At 40.4% G+C, this 20,876-nt stretch overlaps 1 protein-coding gene across 1 annotated transcript; it reads right to left on the bottom strand.

Moving 5' to 3' along the window:
• Window positions 1-8,150: 8,150 nt before the first annotated feature.
• Window positions 8,151-11,169, bottom strand: p2ry1 (purinergic receptor P2Y1). Its single transcript, XM_010741769.3, has 2 exons — window positions 10,775-11,169; window positions 8,151-10,522 (listed from the first exon to the last, which is right to left on the bottom strand). The coding sequence occupies exon 2, from the start codon at window positions 10,491-10,493 to the stop codon at window positions 9,432-9,434; it is 1,062 nt and encodes a 353-aa protein (XP_010740071.2). The 5' UTR covers window positions 10,494-10,522; window positions 10,775-11,169; the 3' UTR covers window positions 8,151-9,431.
• Window positions 11,170-20,876: the final 9,707 nt, after the last annotated feature.

Genomic DNA, 20,876 nt, shown 5'->3' with positions numbered 1-20,876 from the left:
ACCCCCTCCAGGCGAGATATTAGCAGGACACCTGCGCGTGTGTCTGTAGGTGTGTTGGTGCATGTGTCTGTGTGTGTTGCCATTTTTCCCCTCGCCTAACCCAGACTATTAATCATTCGCAGCTATTCGGTATAGCCAATGCACTCTCACACTGGCACCGCTTATATCCCTCATAGACATCTATAAACACGCACACACACACACACACACACACATTGAGCTGCTGGGATTAATAGGGTGAAGCAGCCAAGCAGCACAGGATAATAGAATCTAAACAACGAGGCTGGAGGGGAAGAGAGAAGAGGAAAGGAGAAATAGGAAGGGGAGGCGTCTGGAGAGAGAGCGACTAATCACTGGAGGAGGTTGGGGAACGGGAGGTGAATTTATGGTCGAAAGGGAGAGGTCACAGGTGAAATTGGTAACTCAAAGTAGGTCTTGGATGTAAAAATACAACTCATATACATTTTGTCAGGCTGATTTTGTGTCTTCCTTTGATTAACTCTCTAGATGTGTGTGGGCGTTAGTGCAGCAGAGGGCAAAGTGTTTTGTCAGCTATTTTCTTGAGAAGAGAATGCACTCATCTCTTTCTGCTAATGGATAATGTGTGCGTGCATACGCAGTGTGTGGATTTGTTACTATTTGTAAATGTATTTCTGTGTGTTTGTGTCAGTAGTATTCAGGAAAGAAAGTATAGTCCAGAGAAGAGTGCAACAATGCAAGAAGAAATGTAAGCAAATCTGATGTTGGATTTTAAAAAATGGGAATAACCTTTGTTTTATATCATATTTCATACTGTTTTCTAACCTTCTTAATTTTGGTATCAGGAAACATGAAATTACAAGACCTTCCCTTGGTACATTCCACACTTTAAACACACCAAAATCAACAGTGCTGCAGTAATAAAACAGCTGAACACCAGAGAGTCACCTGACAAGCATGCGAGATGTATCTCTGTCTAACAAGCTGGGAAAACACACTTCCTGCAGGAGGCTCTATCCGTGGTGGATCATTAACACTTACATGCCAAAATAGGAAGTGCAACACATGAGGTGACAGCGTGCAAGAACACTGTTAGACTGCTGCTCGAGTGTAGGCCTACGTATACACTCAGAGTATGGAGAGTGGAGAGGAGAAAAGTGAAACAATAATGGAGGCACGGAATTAAAAGGAACTTTGAAGTGATTAACTTTGAAGTGGCTAAATCACAATTTCAAAGGCAAAGTTAAATGCCAATTAGCAGCGTGTGTCAGCTCCAAAAGAGATTTACTATCGCTGCTTTTTCAAGTGAGTTTTCAAAGCTGCAGTTGTTAATTAGATTGTAATGGTTGTTTAAGCCCTTCACTAGTATTTTGAGTCTTTAATCAGTTTTGTTATGTATGAAATAAGCTTGCAATAAAATTCTGAGTGATGCAAGCGTTTTAGATTTCGTTTATTTGTTTTACCAGACGCTGCTCAGGATGTAACAAATTTGGGCTTATTGGTGTAGATAAGTCATTGACACAAAAACTAAAAATATGCTCAACAGGAAATTATTTTTTTAAATTCTTATCAAAAATGATAAAATCCAAGTTGTTGCCATTCCACATGTTTCCCAAGACACTGTGACTAGAGAGGATCAGGAAACACATTCATTATTCAATGTAATTTCGAATGCAGCTGTGGATTCTGACCCTCCGTCCAGTCCAGCACGTTGCTATTATGCCAAATCAGCAGAGGTGGAGGAAGTACTTAGAAGTAATTGTAGCAATACAGCAGTGTAAACATACTTTAATACTAGTAAATTTACTTTAGTATTAGTATTAGGGTCAATATCACAGGATTATAATTTATGCATTAATGTGTGAGCATCGCTAATGTTGAGCTTATTGTCACAGTGTTTTAGTTGATTTCTGTTTTGTATTAATAATCTGAGTTTCTAAGCAGTAACTAAAGTTATCAAAATCAAAGAAATACTCAAGTAAAGGGCGTGTATCTCAAAACTGTGAATTATTACATAGAACTAAACTACATGCCTGCACAAAAATATGCATCAAATACATTTTTGAATAAAACCCTCGCACATGTTGAAAACACTCAGTCAGTTCTTTATATAAGAGAGAATTTCAGCATGTTTGGGCGTGTTTGTGGCAGCACAGCTGTTCATGTGAGACAATACAACAAACAAAAACAACACTTACTGTATATTTCTGTGTAGATTCGGCTTTAAATGGCCTTTTGCCTCTTACTCACTCCACAGTCATCTTAAACTGCCTGTTGTTGGTATAATAGGACCAAATTCACTCATATTTCCTTATAGAAATCTGCATTTGTGCACATCGGATCAAGCTATACATCTTTATCTTTAGGAGTGGAGCAACCATTAAAAACACATGTCCTCAGTATTGTTTCTGGACATCTGGGGGTTTAATGACCTGAGGAGGAGGATGTTACACATTGCAATTACACACAAATTACAAATGATGGGAAGTGGTGACCTTTATTTGACTGTTTGTATCATATGATGACATTTAAATAAGAGCTGTGAGGCTTTAAGGCGATGTTTAAATCGCCTTAAAAAAATCTAGAAAATATGACTGGAAATCTGGATTCATGGTGTCAGTGTTTATAAAACCCAGGCTAAAAGCAGAGAATAGCTTTTTTGAATGATTAAATCTTACACAAACACACTATTTTGTGCCAAACTTGAGTCTTTTGGCAAATGCATATGGCAGACAGTCTCTTCCTAGACTTCTAGTCATTTCCTTCAAGTGCACCTAACAATAAACTCTGCTGAACAAACAGTAACAGTAAAGAAATAAAGAGTGGTTTCACGAACACCATTCAAGTCACTTCTAAACAAAAAATGAATCTTTATGGAGGTGGTGGCACAGAGTCTGTACAGGCTGTTCTCTTAATCCCTGACAGAAACAGAGGCTCATGATTTACCCACCACACACAGTTCCGGACCTGCAAGACAGGAAACCAAAAGTGTTGAGGAGGAGAGAACCTGCGAAGGCGAAATATGACCCCTCTCCTTACTTAGATAGCATACATTGTTACGTTTGTTCGATATTTCCATTATTCACCTGCTGTATATATAGATATGCCTACACACTGCTTGTTGCAAGGCTCTTGTTTCCTTTTGCTTTTATACAAAAGCATATTCCCACTCTCTGTAGCCCCACACTCACTGACACACCGTGAATGTGAAGCACTGGATGTAATCTGCTCGTACATAAACTTTGCTCTTAAGAGATTTATCATCTACCCTGCAGCTGGGCAGCGGGCAGACTGACGGGTTGCCAGCTAATAAAAGCATTGGACTCTCAGCGGACTGCATAGCTCATCGCCCCTCAAAGGTAGTTTCACAACTTGCAGGCAAACTGCAGGCAGAGCTTAAGAATAAGGATCATTTCATACTTTTTGTCAGCCATTACTTTTTTTGGTTGAAATGTATTAAAAGTCCTTAAACTATTTAAACTATTTTCTCTTTGTCTTCATGATGAACAGCCCTTGGTCTCTCAGTGTGTACTTTGACATACGAATGAACATATTCTCCTCTTTCAGGTGTAGAGAAAAGAGTTCCGGATATTAGACAATAGAGAGGCGGTGAATTGAAGGTCGGAGCAGTGAAACATGCAGAAGCCTGTGCAGTGTTTGATGTGACCGGCCTAACTTTCAGCATTATGGAAGGGTTTGTTTGCACCTTTACTTCTTCTTCCTTCAACCTTCAGTATGCAGTTGTGGAATGTAACTGTAACTGTTAGTACATTTACTCAAGTATTGTGCTTAAGTACAATTTTTACTTTTACTTGTGTATTTCCATTTTCAGCAGCTTCATACGTCGACTCAAACGATTGAAGGATTAATTCTTTATGGGTTGAGAAAATGATCCCACTTCTTAAGATAAACCTTCCCTTGGATTGGAAAATGGATTGCCACAAGGCTGAAAACACTGTTTTTCTTAATGAAAAGTTGATGTGTAGCTCTCTAGCACACTGTTTTTCTTAATGAAAAGTTGATGTGTAGCTCTCTAGCGGCGATAGATAACATATGATTACCTTATAGAAAATGATGCATTGCTGTAGACTAAAATACCCAACAGTATACAAAGTTGTTAAAATGAGCACATCCTATAACGTCTACAGCAGGAAAATGCAACATATACATTAATGCAGCAGTAGCATGAATCCAAAAATATCATATATAGTGAAAAAACCTTTACTTAAAAGAGCAGTGTGTGCTGACTGCAACCCTTTCACCTCACCCTGTCCTTTCTAGTGTGGAGGACGTGAACTACAGTGGCCATGAAATTACGAAATGCCCTATCTAGAGTCAGTGCTAAGTATTTTGGGTTTTCAGCTACTGTACAAAGACAGCGGCTCAACATGGTGGACACCGTGGAGAAGGACCTGGTTCATTCTAATGTAACATAAGAAATCTTGTTTTCCGGTGATTATACAGTAAAAATAGTACACATAGTTGTGTGTATTATATTCCATTTCCGCCATATTCCTAGGACATTTACTTTGAATTGAGTATTTATACAGTGTGGTATCAGTACTTTTACTTAAGTAAAGGCTTTGAATAGTTCACCTATATATAACATACAGATTGTAGGAGCCACATCTGTTTATTTGTCTGTCTTTTATGGGTTATGTCAGGTCTCCACAGGTGGCAGTATAGCATTTTCTTTATAGGCACGGGTGCAGGTAATCCGGGGTTCATGAGGTGGAAGGTCATGCGGTTTTTACCGCTGGCTCGCTCGCTGGCTCACTCACCTTTGTTTTGTCACATTATTATTATTTTTTCATCAGGATAATCATGTTTACTTTGTAACTTGTTTGGATCATTAAATGGGAACATCACCGAGCGTGTCAAAAACAGTCTCCCATACCCATGCACGAGTGACTACAGGAGGACAGGATAGTCGCTATACAGATATAGACCAAGCACCTTCATGTGCCCTTTTATTTTTTATCTCTACTCCTCCTTTGTGCTTCTTCTCTCTTTATCCTGTGGCTTTTTTATATGCCTACAGCACATTTAGTGTCACCAGAGTTCTCAGCTCCTTGTTCTCACACCTTGCCTTATCTTGTCTCTTCCCTATCCTCCCAAGCTTCGGGCACCCTTTCATTTAACCTCAGTTCATTTCAGAGCTACACTCCCTATCTCATAACTCTTATCAGCCGGGCCAGCTCGTCTGCGCTCTGTCTGACAACGCTCTCGTCACCCAGCTGTGTCTGGCTCTGTTTACAAAATTGCATCTTCTGATACCTTTTAAAGGGGAACAGCATCAGTTTTATCTTTAGTATATAGTATACTGCATGTAACCAAAATACGGTGAATCTTTGGTCCAACACCAACCAAGCTGAACCACTTTAAAGACTTTCAGATGTCTTCCTCTGAGGTTGGGTTGAACTGCTCGATCGTATCATTGTAGATTTGTAGATGTCAGCCAGTAAGCCAGTCGTTCAAGCTGATCGATGACAACGCCAAGAGCCTGCAGAAAATCAACAAGAGGCCAGATGGGAGTGGCTGCAGAGATATTGATCATAAACCTTATGACAGCCAAAATATGACAGCACCTGCTGCCTGTCATACACCATGTCCTACTTGTTCTTCCAGTCCCATATGATCCTCAGACATATTATATAATATACAACAGCAACTCATAGAGCTGAGAATGACAGTTCCTGTTCATTGTTATACTTACCCCGTCTGTACAGTCACAGAGCACGGAGAGGGTCTTTTCATTTTCTTTTTACTCGTCCACATAAGTGTTAGATCAAAGCCTATACTTGGCTTTAACACCTGAACAGGTACAACATGTCTGACAACATGATGAACATGAAGTTTTGTCATGCGGTCAAAGCATACCAGCACCAGAGGCGACAGTAAACATATCATCCTGAAGACACTTTCATTTCAAATGGCTTGTGCAGTCGAAAGCAGCCACACCTCAGGTCATTTGTATTTTTGAAAGGCTATCATTCATGCTGCATGGATATATATATATCTATATATTATCGTCTATATATCATATATATATATATAATCTTGGCTGTGGACAGTGGCACCGTAGATTCAGACATAAAAAAAAGCAGAATGGATGGTCATTATCTGGTCAACTGAAATTTGAAAAATAACTTAAGTGCTATATAAATATATCATCTTGTACTTTTTTACATATGTTACTCTCAGTGGTGGAAGAGGTATTGACATGACAACACCACAAAAAAATAAACATACCCAATTATAAATATTGCAAAACTTTTCAACATTATTAAGTGTTTGCATCCTTTCACATGCATTTTGTGTACATGACCTGCAGTGTTTGGGTTTAAATCCAGATCTTCTCTTGTGAAACTGTGGGTGGAGGGTTTAAGTGTGGCTCATGGAAAAAATGTTTTGGAATTCTAAGAAGTCCAAAACATGTCATTGCAGTCTGACATTACCATATAAGTGCAATAACGCCTCCTGAGTGCTCTGATTTTGCACTGGTTGGTAAATTGATGCCTGATTGGAGCAAGTAAACACATGTTAATATCAAAGTGTAGCAGTAGCAGTGTGTTATACCCAAGAGACACCGAACAAAATATTTTTTCTAACATGTTTACCTAACTACAACATGCACCTTTTGGAAAATGGTATCCTGTTGTGTACAAACATTACATTTCCCTAATGCACGTCCCTCAGGGCTCTGCACAGTCTAAACAGTGCATGTTTTCTTCAGAGTACTGGGGATTGCAAATTGACGGTCACGGTTAAAAGCAGCGAATAAAGTCTCCTAAGGGTGCAGGTTTTTGCATGATTCCCTGAAATGCAGCAGCGTTGTGGGAATTTGCATGTATGGGAGTATCTATTGCCACATGGTGTCAATGGCTCCATTAAGTTTTGCTAAACAACCACATCACAGTGATCACGCTGTCCCATGATTGTTTACATCACGGAATACTCACCAAGGACCACACGCTGACATTTTGATTACGTTTGTTCTTTTGTGTAGTTGGCGGTAGTTTTTTTTGGTCCAAGCAAACGGTGGCCCCTGTGATGGATGTGGTTGTACAGCCCCCACTGTAAATCTCTAAGAACAAAGCTCTTAGCTCCTCCTCGTGCCACCAACAGTGTCCTCTGCAAAAAAAAAAAAAAAAACACACACACACACACACACACACACACACACACAGACACACACACAAACTTTGTTCTCCTCAGCTGCCATTACTCTTCACACTCGACTCTTCCCTCTGTCTCCTTCTGTTAGCGAGCTGTCTCTTCCCAACACTTATTCAAACAGTATTCCCTTGAAGGTGGTAAAAATGCAGCGAAGAAAAGCCTTTTTCTAATTCTAGAATAAAGCGAGGAGGATGTGAGAGAAAAGAGGTGAAAGGTGGCTGAGAAGGGAGGGAGGAGATACTGGCATGCATCCCAACTTTCTGCAAGTCAAGATTTGACACCCAGGCTCAAAAGTACTGAGGTTGGCTTGAGATTTGGCGCCGGCTGAAGCTAACCTTCCTTTTATCTAATCACACGTAGGCAGAGCAAAGAGGATATACAGTATATTCCACAGATTTACATACATATTTAGTATTCATTTGGTCAATGTGCATGTCCCAGTGTCTCTCTTTGACAATTAAACAACAACCATTAACCAACAAACAGAAGAAACGGCTACAACTGCCACCAAAGGCCTCCATTGCACAGAGACACACAGGTACACATTTGCCAGAGCCCAATATGCGGTTTGCACTTCAAAGTCAGAAAATCAAAAGCCGTTTCTAATGATGGCCGCTGTTTGGAGGAAGAAGGTTGGTCAGTTTCCTATGCCCACCACACTGTGCAGCCCCGGGGTCCTGGCGACAGCCTCACACCCCCGTCTGCATCAATAACCCCACACCATTGTGACGGATACAAAAGCTGTCTTAGGATAAGCCAGGAGAAAAAGGTGCCACTCTTTATTCCTCCCTCGTCCCCTTCGCTTCCTCTTGGCTGTGTTGAAAAAAATAAAGTCAACAGCAGCACGGAGAAAAAAGAAGAGGGTGGCGAGAGGACAGAGCTCCGCACAAATGTCTCCAAAACTGACAGTGTTTTGTTCACACATTTAAAGCGCGGACAGCAGAAACAAACAAGGTGACATCATGTCAAAAGAATCGTCTTGTAACATTGTCTGGCATGTTTTAAATATCAAAATTTATTGACAAAGATACACGTGGCCCCAAATATCCTGTACAGGTGATTCACTTCCTTTCTTGACAAATATCTGTCCACATTACAGATTTACAAAGGTATTAGTACAGACATCAAACATCTACATAGTCCAGGGTAAAATATGTACAGAGAGAGCTCCATGAAAGAGAAATGATTATCTGTCAAAACACGGACACAGTGCAGTATTTACTTTGAGGTATCTGATACAAAAAAATCTTCAATATGTTGAGTCACAAAGCGTGTGTATGTGTGTGTGTGTGTGTTCTGCTTATTTAAAGCCTACTATTTATTCCTTGTGTTGAAGTTAGAACCTGGTGGTTAGTCAGTGTTTCACTGATTTGATACTGGACTCATGCACTAAAGGTCCGGATAAGTGATACCGACCTGAACAAAAACAGTCACACAAACTAATCCGGAACGTCACAACATACTGTACAGTTCACCTCAAAAAAACAAATAAAAATTGTATTACCATTATGCACAAAAATACTGTAATTATCTTCTCTTTTTTTTCTGTACGCAACAAGTTAACAAGGAGAAAAAGATTGCAGTAACAGAGTCGTCGCATATCACAACCTCGGAGCTGTCAACATGAAAAACTCGACCACATTCCTCACCCAGTCAGTAATAGATGGAGAGAAAAAACGAGGAGCGATAGGTATCCCTCTGAGCAGAGACTCTCCGGTCATAGTGCATTACAATGTCTGCACGGCACATTCATGCAGCAATCTCAGGTTCAGTGCATTTACTTTTTCCTCTAAAAGCCTTTCCCAGGTACACTTCCTTAACCACAAGCTCTCACCTGCTTAATAGCTATTGATTAAGCATCAGCTTGGTGGCTGGAGAAGGTGCTATCCATTCTCAGTCCGACTTTTCCAGGACAAATTGATGAACGGGACAATGTAGCTCGTAGGAGAAACCTATTTCCCGTAGCTTGCCTGGTGATTTTGTCCAAAGTGTAAGCAACACTAACTACTCAATAAGAATGAAGAGTGACGGCTCTAACGTTTAGAGTACAATACATGTACGGGACAATACAGTACAATAGCTTATCAACACCAACAGGTTGCAAGCGAGCGATGTTTATCACAGGGTTAAATATAGAGTAATTATCCTACAGTTCTATTATCCATCGTCCATTCACTTCTACACACAGCCATCAGTCCAAACAGTGCATTTATTCATTCAATACAAAGTCCATTATGGTTTCTAAAACTAACAGGAATCACCAGGGTGTCCTATCACAGCCTCCGGTCCCCATTCTCCACATATTCAGCCAGACTGTTGAGGGCCGTCTCCTCGCTCTTGGACTGGAGGCAATTCTCTCCCTTCTTGGAGGGTTTTTTAGTGGCCCGTGACAGCTTCCTCCTGAAGGTATCTCCAGCCAGGAAGTAAAGAATAGGATCCACGCAGCTGTTGAGGCTGGCCAACCCCCGTGTCACCTGGTAGGTGGCGTAGACGCGGTTATTAAAATCACACATGTCAGGGCTCTGGAAGTACAGCCTGGCCCTCATGTTGAGGTTCTTCATCACATGGAAAGGCAGGTAGGAGACGGCGAAGACCGCAAGCACAATGATGACCAGGTGGATGGATTTCTGTCGCAGGGGCACGTTGTTCATGTCATTGTAGATCAACGCCTTGACGATCATGCCATAGCAACAAAATATGATAATAAAGGGGATGCAGAAGCCAAACACAGTCAAAGTCATGCTGTAGATAAAGTAACCTTGTAACTCATCCACAGTGGTGGTGTCATAACAAGTGGTTGCATTACGCTTCAAGCCCGTCCTGGAATAATAAAGGATGGGGGACATACTTATAACAACCACCACCCACACCAACGCACTGGTAATAACTGCGTTTTTCTTCTTCAGCCGGCCCAGAGACTTGAGCGGGTGCACAACCCCGGTGTATCTGTGAACACTGATGCACGTCAGAAACAGAATACTCCCGTAAAGATTGACGTGGAATATAAATCGTTGCAGCCGGCACAGCAAGTCCCCGAATATCCAGTCTGTTTTGTTAAAGTAATAGAAGATGAGGAAGGGCAGCGAGAGGACGTAGCAAAAGTCAGCCAGAGCCAGATTGAACATGTAGACAGAGATGCTGCTCCAGGGTCTCATGTGGCACACAAACATCCAAATGGCCAGGCTGTTTCCCACCAGCCCCGTGATGAACACCATGATGTACACAGTGGGCAGGTAGTAGAACTGGAAACCTGTCTTGGTGAGGGAACATCCTCTTGTTTGATTGTGGAGATCTGTTACATTCAGCAGGGAGGTCAAGTTCAGATCTGTGGTCATGGTGTCAGGGGCAGAGGCAGGTCCTTTTACTGCATGAGAGGGATTAACACATGATCATGTTTAGGCTCAAATTTGATTTTTATTAACACACAATAACATCTTAAACACATCAGTGATCTGTTACTGCATGCTGCAGTCGTTTGGTTTCAAAACCACTTACGCACAGACTCGACATTCAAGCCCCAAACTTAATTGTTGCTGATCGCCTACGTGCACTCCCAACAAATACTTGAGTGACACATACACACGCACAGGAATGATAAACGCGTTATAACACTCACCGCTGAGATAGACTTGTATTCCACATTCCTATACCGTCCACAGTCGCAAAGATTTCAGTCAACACGCGGATGTGGCGTTTACGAGCTGTCAGGTGTCTGTCATTCAGTCTCCAAACTGTTTGAAATTCTTTCAAAGTTGCGATATCCTTCGGGGTTTTGCGCCGCTGACACCTCAAGGGGGACAAACAAGTCTTCGTCACGGAGGGGGCGACGATTTCCCACAACAGCGGCAGGAGGACGCAACAGAGACAGCTGCAGGCTCTGGCACGGAGAACAGGAATTGCGAGGCAGACTCCGTGAAAGAGAGAGGAGGCTCTCTCTCTCTCTGCGCTATGGAGAGGGGAGGTGCGCACCACGCAAAAAACCAACTGAGCGGCTTCCCGTCTCTCCAAACGCGCTCTTTCTGTTCCTCCCTCCTCCCATTGGACTCTGATCAGAGCTGACCTGCCTGCACGGGCGGGCATGTTATTAGGAGGGGCGAATCATGTTGCGTTTCAGGAATAAAGGTGATTAATTATTAATTATAAGCAAATAATAAAATCTAATATTAGGCCGATAATGCACATATTTACCAGGTCAAATGGCTTAGTGATAACACTACTGCTGTTTCAATTAAACATTTCAAGGGAAATAATACATATTTGATTTATACATGCTCTAGCAGTGATGCAGCAGGGTGCTGAGAGGAAACATCATATATTATCATTTAAATGTGGGCAGAGGTGTAATAGACTACAGTGATGTGTCACAGTTATGGGATTTGTCATTGGAATTCAGATTTTGAAATATCATTCCCCAGTAAGTCAATTATGAAGAGTCACAAGTCATTGATTAAGACAAACAAAACAAAAAAATGGGAGAAGGTTAGACAGGGTAGAAGCATAAAAACAATAAATGACTGGTACATCAAGACGGTCATTTGGTGTCTCCTAAAAAAAGGCTGAGATGGACGTGTGTGACAGAGCCGAAGGACAAAGCAGAGACTGGCAGAGGCAGCAGACAGAAGGAGGAGGATGGTGGAGAATAGTGAAGGGATCTGCCATGGAGAGAGGGAGCCAAAGGTTAAGTTAATTATGCTGTCATGCCAAACATCGCATCACTTACAAACTGTAGAAAGAGGAGTAAAGCCAAGACTGTTGCAATAATTTAATGGATGTTATTAATAAGAGTGAGAATAAATGTGCACCGTGAACTTGGTCGATGTCAGTAGTTTGGTGGCTTTTTTCCTGTACCCATGTAACTCCTTTACAGATTCTGAAAACCAAACGCTTCAGGCAACAGTCAAATTAAGTTTGTGTGCAAAATAATCAATACAAATGGTGACACTTCATTTTCAAGGTCATGTAGATTCCCAATAATTATCACAATAAACTGATTTTTTTTATCAGGAAGGTTTCTTGAAAGAATTTCTCATTTGGTCCTGATGCGGGGGAAATGGTTACAGTGTTCTAAAGGTGGACTTTCAGTTAATTGGAGCATAACACAGAGAGTCTTCAAGCTCTTTTTTCCAGGGCATTCCTGTGGAAATCAACAACTATAAACTATACAATGCTACTACTGTAACGTTTCCTGGCTCTAAGAGAGCAGGTATTTCATGTGTGCCATCACAGAACAGCATCTCTGTTTTTCAATAATTCGTTACGAATTATTACACATTTTTTTCCAGGAACAGCCTGGAAATTATTAAGGAATTGCAGGACCTATAAAATAAAGCATTACTGAACAGTGTGTATACCCATCATCCACCAAGCCACCACAACCAACTAAAAGGAACTAAAACATGACTGTGTATAAAACATGCTCAGTTGGCTTAGCCTCTTCCTTTCTCAGTGTTTTTCCTGTTTCTTTCACTTCCCCTTTGTCTCCTGTTTGTCTCTGCACACTGCTGGGTGGGGCTTCCAGTTCCTGCCCCCCTTCCAATTTACCTGTTACTAATCATCTCATCATCCAACCAGAACTTAAGAACCAGCTCAGCTATCCCATATCCACCAGATTTGTTTAGTCTCCCTGACTCTCCCAAGTGGCAACCAATGCTAGAGCTAAAGTGTGTGTTTTGAACTCTTGCTTTTCTTATCTGTTCCGTCCAGCCCAGTATCATTATCCTCTCCACTTCTTGGATTTTTGCCACTGCCTGTACCTCCCAGGGTATCCTGTCATTACAAACTTCCAGTTACCCTGTCTTCACAAATTCTACAATTTTGCTTTCTATTTAGTAAACTGTTTCATAAACTCCGGTTTCCTGGCTCGTGTTTATATATTGGGTCCAAACTAGACCCCAGATTCAACTCAGGCAGTTTCCTCTAGAATAACATGGACAACATCTTTAAGCACCGGTTAACAGCAACATCAACACGCTAAAACAATTGATGATGAGCTAATGTTTTTTCTAGCCACTTCTGATGAACCTGAGAGCTGAAGGCTGAAAGAACTAGCTGCTATCAGCAAGATAACAGACTTGCTGTCGCCTCCAGGATCTCAGACACCCATGCAAGGTTAACACCACAGTCCTGAGCATTGTTGATCCAAGGCTGTTGACTTTGTCACGCTACCCAAGTTACCCACAGCCAATAAAAACCCACTGATCTATGGTTACAAATCATGTCTTTCATTTTCATGACATACCTGGTGACTGACCAGGCAGTCAGTCTCTTCTCTGGATTTTCTTCTTTTTTTAAAAATAAACTGTTTCACTGATTCTATAAAACATATTCTCAAAACTATTGCTGGACACTTCACCAACTCATCAAAGGTTTTAATCCACTGAAACTTCAAAATAATTCACAGCTACCCTATAGTCTAGGATTTAGCACAGGCTGTCACTACACATAGAGTTGCTTAGGAACACAGTGTATAATCACAATTCCAAAGTAGCTCAGCTGTGTAATTGTACCTGTCAATGTGACACTTCATTTCACATGATTATAAATGGGATATACTGTCTATATACTCATAAGCTACTTCCAAAAAATTACAGCATTAAAAAAACAATCTGTGTTGCAGAACCAAACCAAAGTCCTTGGTGACAACTCCTGTGCATGTAAAGGTAACATTTAGAATCCCTAGATTGGTAAGCACTGATCTCAGATCAGCTGGTAGCAGCCAGAGTTGATTTGCATGTAAAATAAGAGAGAGAGAAAACATTCGAAGGACAGTAAGCAAAAGTAAAACCATAACCCAAATGATGCTGCTCTGCACTTTAACTTCCTGTTAAAGCTTGTTTGGGTGCCACTGAATTAGAAACTCAAACAGTATGACAAGACTGTTTGAGTTTCTAATCAACACTAACATTGTACATTTGCCAAAACATTTGTGCGATATGCACCTTATGGTTAATGCGTTCAGTTAAGTCTGAACACGGCAAACGTGCAGCTGTTGACACTGAGACAAAGACTTCAATCAACACAAAATTCTGCAGCCATTTTTGATTGTGCAAACCTATTCTTAAAACATACCTGACAAGAAAGTGTGACAAGTAACCTCTACAGTGCTCATTCCATCCGTTCTTTCTATTACCATTGTATCCTTGCCAAACAGCTTTCTGACAAAGTGTTGTGTTATGTGAAAGAAGTGAAATTCAAAGCAAGGATGATGTATTCAAAGTCTCAAGGCAGGGTGAGCAAAGTTAAGAAAATGCTTGCTTCACTCGCAATTACATTTCCTGCCAAGGACCCTATCCTATTTGGCTCTGACCTCCATTTTCTGCCCCAGAGGCTGACAGGGACAGAGACATATTGGTCACGGCTGGATGTGCACTGCAAGATTCATTTAAATGTATTAAGCACCAACACTGGCGAGGTCAGCGTACCTCAACCTATCAGAGGAGCCGCTGCGCATATGTTAATACTTTCACAGCAAAGACACTGTGTTGCATTTTTGTCCAGACCCCAAAATAATTAAATCGCTTACTGATTATTTAAAGATATGAATAAAATCTTTTTTTGTGTGTGTGTGTTTGTTATAAAACCACCAATTATGTAATCTCAGTTCTTCCCATTACCCTTGTATGTGCTTATTTCTCACTCGGTTGTACATCGCACTGTACATGCACACTAAGTAGGCGGGTGTGTGGGAGTAAGAAAGCACAAAAGAGAAGGTAGTAAACGCCATCATTATCAAGAAAAACAACATTTTGGATTTATTTGATTCAACTCACAAATTGTAAAAATAAAAAAATAAAAAAGGCTCTATCCTCAAGCAGGAGCTCCAGAAAACATTCAAAATATGAGCCAAATCCCAAATATGTGAAAGAATAATACCATGAATAACTGATAAATAGATTCATAAAATGATACATATTATGTATTGTGTGTACTGTGTGTATATGTATGTAGTAATATATGTTACAATTAATCTTGTATTTATGAAGAAAGTGATTAGAATGATTAGAAACATGTACATACTCTAGAAGGTCCTGGAATAAGAAATAAATGACTGATTGCTGACATTTCAATCTTGCCTTAACATCCGTTTGGTGCCTATTCTTGAGCTTTTGATCACATCACATGATGTGTAACCCACACACTTCATCTTCCATGCTGTGAACTCCATCTGCTGTTCCATTCATTCCCGTAATTACAGCTGTTAATTTTTTTTTCTTAGCACTTAAATAACTGCTGTTCTGATCTTCCTCAGAGGGGGAAGTTTACCCTTTTATTATGGTAAAATTAAAATGCAAGGTAAATATTTGATTATACAAATATTTTTTTATTTATCTAATTGTCAGGGTTCAGTAAACAGGTGAGAAAATGCAAATGCACGACTCAAATGACAGATATCTGCTGAATGAGGTTTGTTGACAGCAAGCAAAAATACACAAAATACCAGATTGGCGGGGGAGAGGCAAAGGCAGAGTCTGAGTAGCAGGCTGTGGTCAGCTAAAGAGAAATATCACCTCCTACAAATGAAAAGTATAATTCATAAGCAATGAAATGCATCCTTTTACAGCTACAACTTTCTATGTTCTGGCATGAAACTTTAGATAGTGTGAGGTTGTGGAGTCTCTTGGTCACATTACATTTTATTCACTAACCTTATTATTACTACAGTTGTTACTAATCAGCAAAAGCTACACCGGCTTTCTTCAATTTAATATTTCACAATTCTGCAAATATATACAAATATGATGGAGTCAGTGTTGTCTCTATTTAAAAAACACCCTGTTACACTGCTGTATTTTGAACATTATAAGTATAAACCTTGTCTGACTTCCACTCGGCTCACACTGCCACAGATTTTGGTGAGTCAGGTGTTCCCAGTCAGAACCAATCCATGTCTGAGGGAGCAATGTTGCCCTGCGCACGCTTCCAGGTGTGAAGTTAGATAAGGACAAAGCTGAAATTACCTTCTGCAGCTCCCACCCCCTCTATCAGGAGCTTATGGACCACAGCCTTCCAGTCCAAAACATCCTAAGCACTGCTTTGGTCTCGAGTGTGTGGAAAAGGCCAAAAGAATACACCGGGAAGCGTGACATTATTGCAGGCACTTGAAAACAGGTCATTACTTTAAAGATACGGCTGAAATACTTTACGCTGTATTAACTTTGACAAGCCCATGGGGTCCTGTTGTCTCTTAGCTGCACCGCTGGATTTAGTCCCTTTGCCAAATGTCTCTGAACTATCTGGATGTCAGTTCTTTGTTCATGTCCCAGATGTAATCGTTCTATTTGTCTCAGGTTCTGACCTGTATTTCTTTACATCCCGCTTCACTGGCTTGTCTGACAGCCTAATCACCATCAGTCAGGACGGTGGTGAAGGAACCAGGACTTCAGAAACACAGAGGGAGAGATCAGACCCTAAACTGAATTAGCATACTTAGACCAGCATGCATCTGTCTCATTATGAAAAATCAAATTAGTGGGGTTTGTGAGAAAAATAATTTTCCTCTTTGTTGTTACAATCCTTTACATCGTTCCATTCATCTGTATGTTTCTGTGCCTTCATTCATCTTTGTGTTTTCTTTGTCTGCCTTTGTGTCTATGTATATATATATATATTTTTCCCCCTATTAAATTCACTAGCTTTTTTTATTTTTGCTTCATCCAATTCCAGGCTCGTCACGTGCCCATAAGAAGACCACCACACACAACACACGCGTGGTTCCGATGAGCATCTCGTCTGGTATTGAGCTCTCTTATCAGCTGTCCAACAGACTAGGCTGGAGAAATAATGAATTCTTCTATTCTGTCAGTCTGCAGCACTCCACCATGCCTCCTTCTGCAGTTCCTCCATGTTTCTTTTGCTCCCCCTTCCATTCATGCTTATACATTTCAGATGAACATCCACACTCCCTACTCTCGTATAGGTCTGTTGAGCTTTACCCATATGGAAACCCTCAGTAGCCAGTATTTTCCCATGCTTGTTTTGTGTTTCTATCTTAAACACCCATTACTAATGGAATTCAATACAGGGAACAAGGGAGAGCAAAACAATTTAGCCACATTTCCTGTAATAGCGCAACTGAGAGCCTGACCGACCATTTTCCCTTGAGATTCATGCTGTAATGACGCTTCATGGCTCACTTGGTAACAAACTTGCTACTAAATAGAGTGTGATCACAGTGTGTTAGCTGTCAAAAATGTTGTGAACACTTTTTTATTGTGCATATTTGGACTCAAATCATAACATTTATAACACATATCAAACTTAGTTAGTGTTAGCACACTTGCAGAATGAATAAACACATTATCCTAAGAGTGATGGACAGCTTAATCCACGTGAATATAAACTCGTTCTACCACTTATATCTTTTATAAACAGCTTAGTGTACACTGTTTAGCTGAATGATCTTTTGTTTGGTCTGTAAGAGATCAGATATCCTTCTCATTTCATTTGACTGTAATCACAGGAAAGGGACAGTTTACTTAAAGCTGCTATTCTTGATATTTTGATACTGTGGCGCAAATAACAACTTGCATGTGAAATGTGTCGTTTACGATAATTAACCTACAGAGAATTAGCACTTGGCTCTGCAGAGCCGTGTTAGTTAGGGAGGTGGAGAGACGTAAGCATGAATCTAAACATAACTGTAGAAAAGTGTGCAAAGAGAACAATTCCACTGAGTGTGAAACTCAAAGCCCACTCGTTATTACCTAACCCAATATAAAAACAATGCACCACTCGTCTGATTTGTGTGTCAATGTTCCCATCAGTGTCGTCGTCGCTTGTAGCTCTTCCTGACAGAACAAGCCATGATTATGCCATGTTTAGCTGTCATGTTAAAGAGAAAGTCAAATTACATTCAGAATCTTTTATAAAGAACTCCAGGCAGCTTTTTTTTTTCAATGGAAATGCTAGTAACCTTGAAAAGTTTGTGATGACATTTGTAACTCATCTGAATTACCATGCTTCCCTGCTCTCCTGATATATTGCCAGGGAACTCACATTCACACAGGATGAACCTTAAAAGAAAGGTCAGTTAAGTCAGGTGGACTCTTTAGTTTTTAGTAAACAGCTCGGGTGTGTTCGCCACATACACACACACACACGTACACACATATATATGCACACACAAAGGTCAGGTGCTCTCTGGGGCTCCTCTGACTGCAAACTGTGATCAACAGGCTAAACCTTATGACCAACCACACATGCGATCTCTGCTCCACCTTCTCTTCTCTCTATTTAATATTCCTTCTCCGCACCTTGCTACATTTCTCACAGCCACTATCTGTCTATCTTAACCGAATGGCAAGACATCATTTACTTTTGTCGGTCCACATTGAGCAACTGACTTTTCTATAATCTGATCAATGCGGCTGAATGTCAGAGAGCCTTTCTGTCAAGCAGAGAGAAGGTCACCGTGTCTGTTCTGTGTAAATACCACCATAATGTAGTTCCTGGGACACCATTCTGCCAAGCCGTTTACAGTGGAATGAGTCAAGTAGTACAGCTGATATTTGTGCATTTTTTTGGACAAAGCAACCATGATATGAATCTAATTTATCTGAAGGGAAATGAAAATAAGTAAAAGTTATGCCAAAGGTTGCCGGTGATGTTGTGTGAAGTGGTAATGACAAATCACAACCTGTTAAATCTGTGTTTTTTCCAAACCTTTTCCCACACTAAGTTTCTTCACAAGCTCCTAGGAGGTCACAAACACATCATCAGAAGAAAAAAAGAAGAATTTGTTTGTAAATCATGATGCGGCGAATCAGCTTTTTCCAATGAACACTAATGAAACCCAGTGACCCTAATTTCTAACAGGCGACCGTGTGTTCGAAAGCTTGTCTGTGTCCCCCCGTTCAAGGGTTCAATGCCTTATTTTTATTCACTTGTTTATTTTCCTGCATCATTCTTCTTCTTTCAACCCATCCATATAAAGCCAAATTAGATCCTTCTGGACCTCAAAACGACAAGCAGACCACAAAGCTCATGTGTATGTCAGCAAGTCAACTAACAATCATTAACGATCCAGAGAGCACACCACAAATGCTCAGTCACACATGTGCACGCACATTTTTCACTGGTTTTTATGAGATTACAAAGTTATGTGTGAAACAAAATATACAGATTGCATATTTACATAAAAGGAAAAGAAGCATCGTGAAAAATGCTCACAAAGCATCAAGATATTTGTGGAACTAATATATATTATGCATCAACCCTCAACCCCATCCAGGCCATCACTGAAAAGGATTGAGAACATCCATAAGAATGCATGTGAAACACAAGATACATTTATCAAACTAAAGACAAGAAAGATTGTCTACATAATTCAAAATTCTCGCAGCCTCCATTTAAGGATAGCATTTCCTTTTTCAGAACAGATACAAGTATATTGAATCTTTTGTAAGGGTAGGTGGTGACTGGCTTCCAGGAGATGACAATAAATCTAAAGGCAATTAAGGAAGTGAATGCTCTAATGGAGCGTGTGGATGGAGTAAATTTCGTTAAGGCGTAAATGGGTTCAGGGAGAAATATCATTTTGACATATTTTTTTGAGAAGACCAAAATAGGAAGTGTCATGTTGGATGTTTAGACCATGTCCGTTAATAAGAAGGAAAGTACTTAAAGGATGAACAACTTTATTTTTTACACTTTCAACCTTCAATCAATGAGACGATATTACACATAACATCGTATCACATTTATATTCATCTTTTTCCTTTTTTTTGGTGGAAAACATGATCGCATGTTCACGCAAGAGTTTTCAAGAACCAAAGAGACTAAGATCCAAAACAATACCTGATACTAATACACGCAGATTTTAAAATAAAAAACAAAACAAAAGAGAGTGCACAGTTTCTGCAGCAGTGATTTGAATTCACAACGAGAAAGCAGGGAGAGGGAGGAGCATACATCGAAGCTCTTTTACATAGTTCGGTGTGGGCTTTGAGAAATAAATTATAAAATGCATTAAATATATTTATAAATTATACATAAATCATTAGTGCTAGTGCCTTGTGGTCTACAGGAAGACCAGCTGACACAGAGTCTCTCAGCCAGACATAACAACTGGATTTGAATTTTCTTTTTAAGAGCAGGCAATGACTGACACACAGATCTGAAATTCTTCGCCGTTAAAGTATTTTCTGTAAGTTACAGGTCAAATAATAGTAAGTGAAAGAACATACATTCATCACTATCTTCATAATATTCAGAAATGATTTCCAGCTTCAGGGTTTTCAGCTGGTGGTTTTTCATTTAATTCTCATTTCTGTCCAATCCGTTTATCCCCGAGGAATAACAGTTTTCCAGACAAAGATGACAAAACAAGCACATTTCCAAACAGAGTTTACAGCAGTGAAGCTGGAAAACAAATGTACTTAACCTGATTTATGAGAGTAGTAAGGTTAAACGACAAAACATTTCCAAAGTGGAGTGGTTTTAAATGTCAGATGTGAGAAATGTGGAGGGATGGATGCAGGGCAGAGAGGAAGTCTAATGGAGAGCGTTCTCTGTTACTTGATAATTTGTTGCGCAGAGGCAGGAAACATGCTTAGTGCAAAGCAGGAGTGAAAGAGTAAGGGCTAATGGTGCACATTAGTGTAAAGCTCTTTGTATGGCCACATTGTTGGGCCGACACTGAATCAGGGGCTTGGTGAGACATACAGGATGTACATTACTATGCTCCCACATCGATCCACACTCTCCCAGTTTCCTCACAG

The sequence above is a fragment of the Larimichthys crocea genome, chromosome VII (genome assembly GCF_000972845.2).
Source record: "Larimichthys crocea isolate SSNF chromosome VII, L_crocea_2.0, whole genome shotgun sequence".
In the NCBI taxonomy this organism is placed as follows: domain Eukaryota; kingdom Metazoa; phylum Chordata; class Actinopteri; family Sciaenidae; genus Larimichthys; species Larimichthys crocea.
Note: the sequence above shows the minus strand (reverse complement) of the source record. Positions and strands in the feature narration are given on the sequence as shown.

Bases quoted from the DNA above. Each gene is read 5' to 3' on its own strand.
- p2ry1 (XM_010741769.3), bottom strand. From the start codon at position 10,493: ATGACCACAGATCTGAACTTGACCTCCCTGCTGAATGTAACAGATCTC.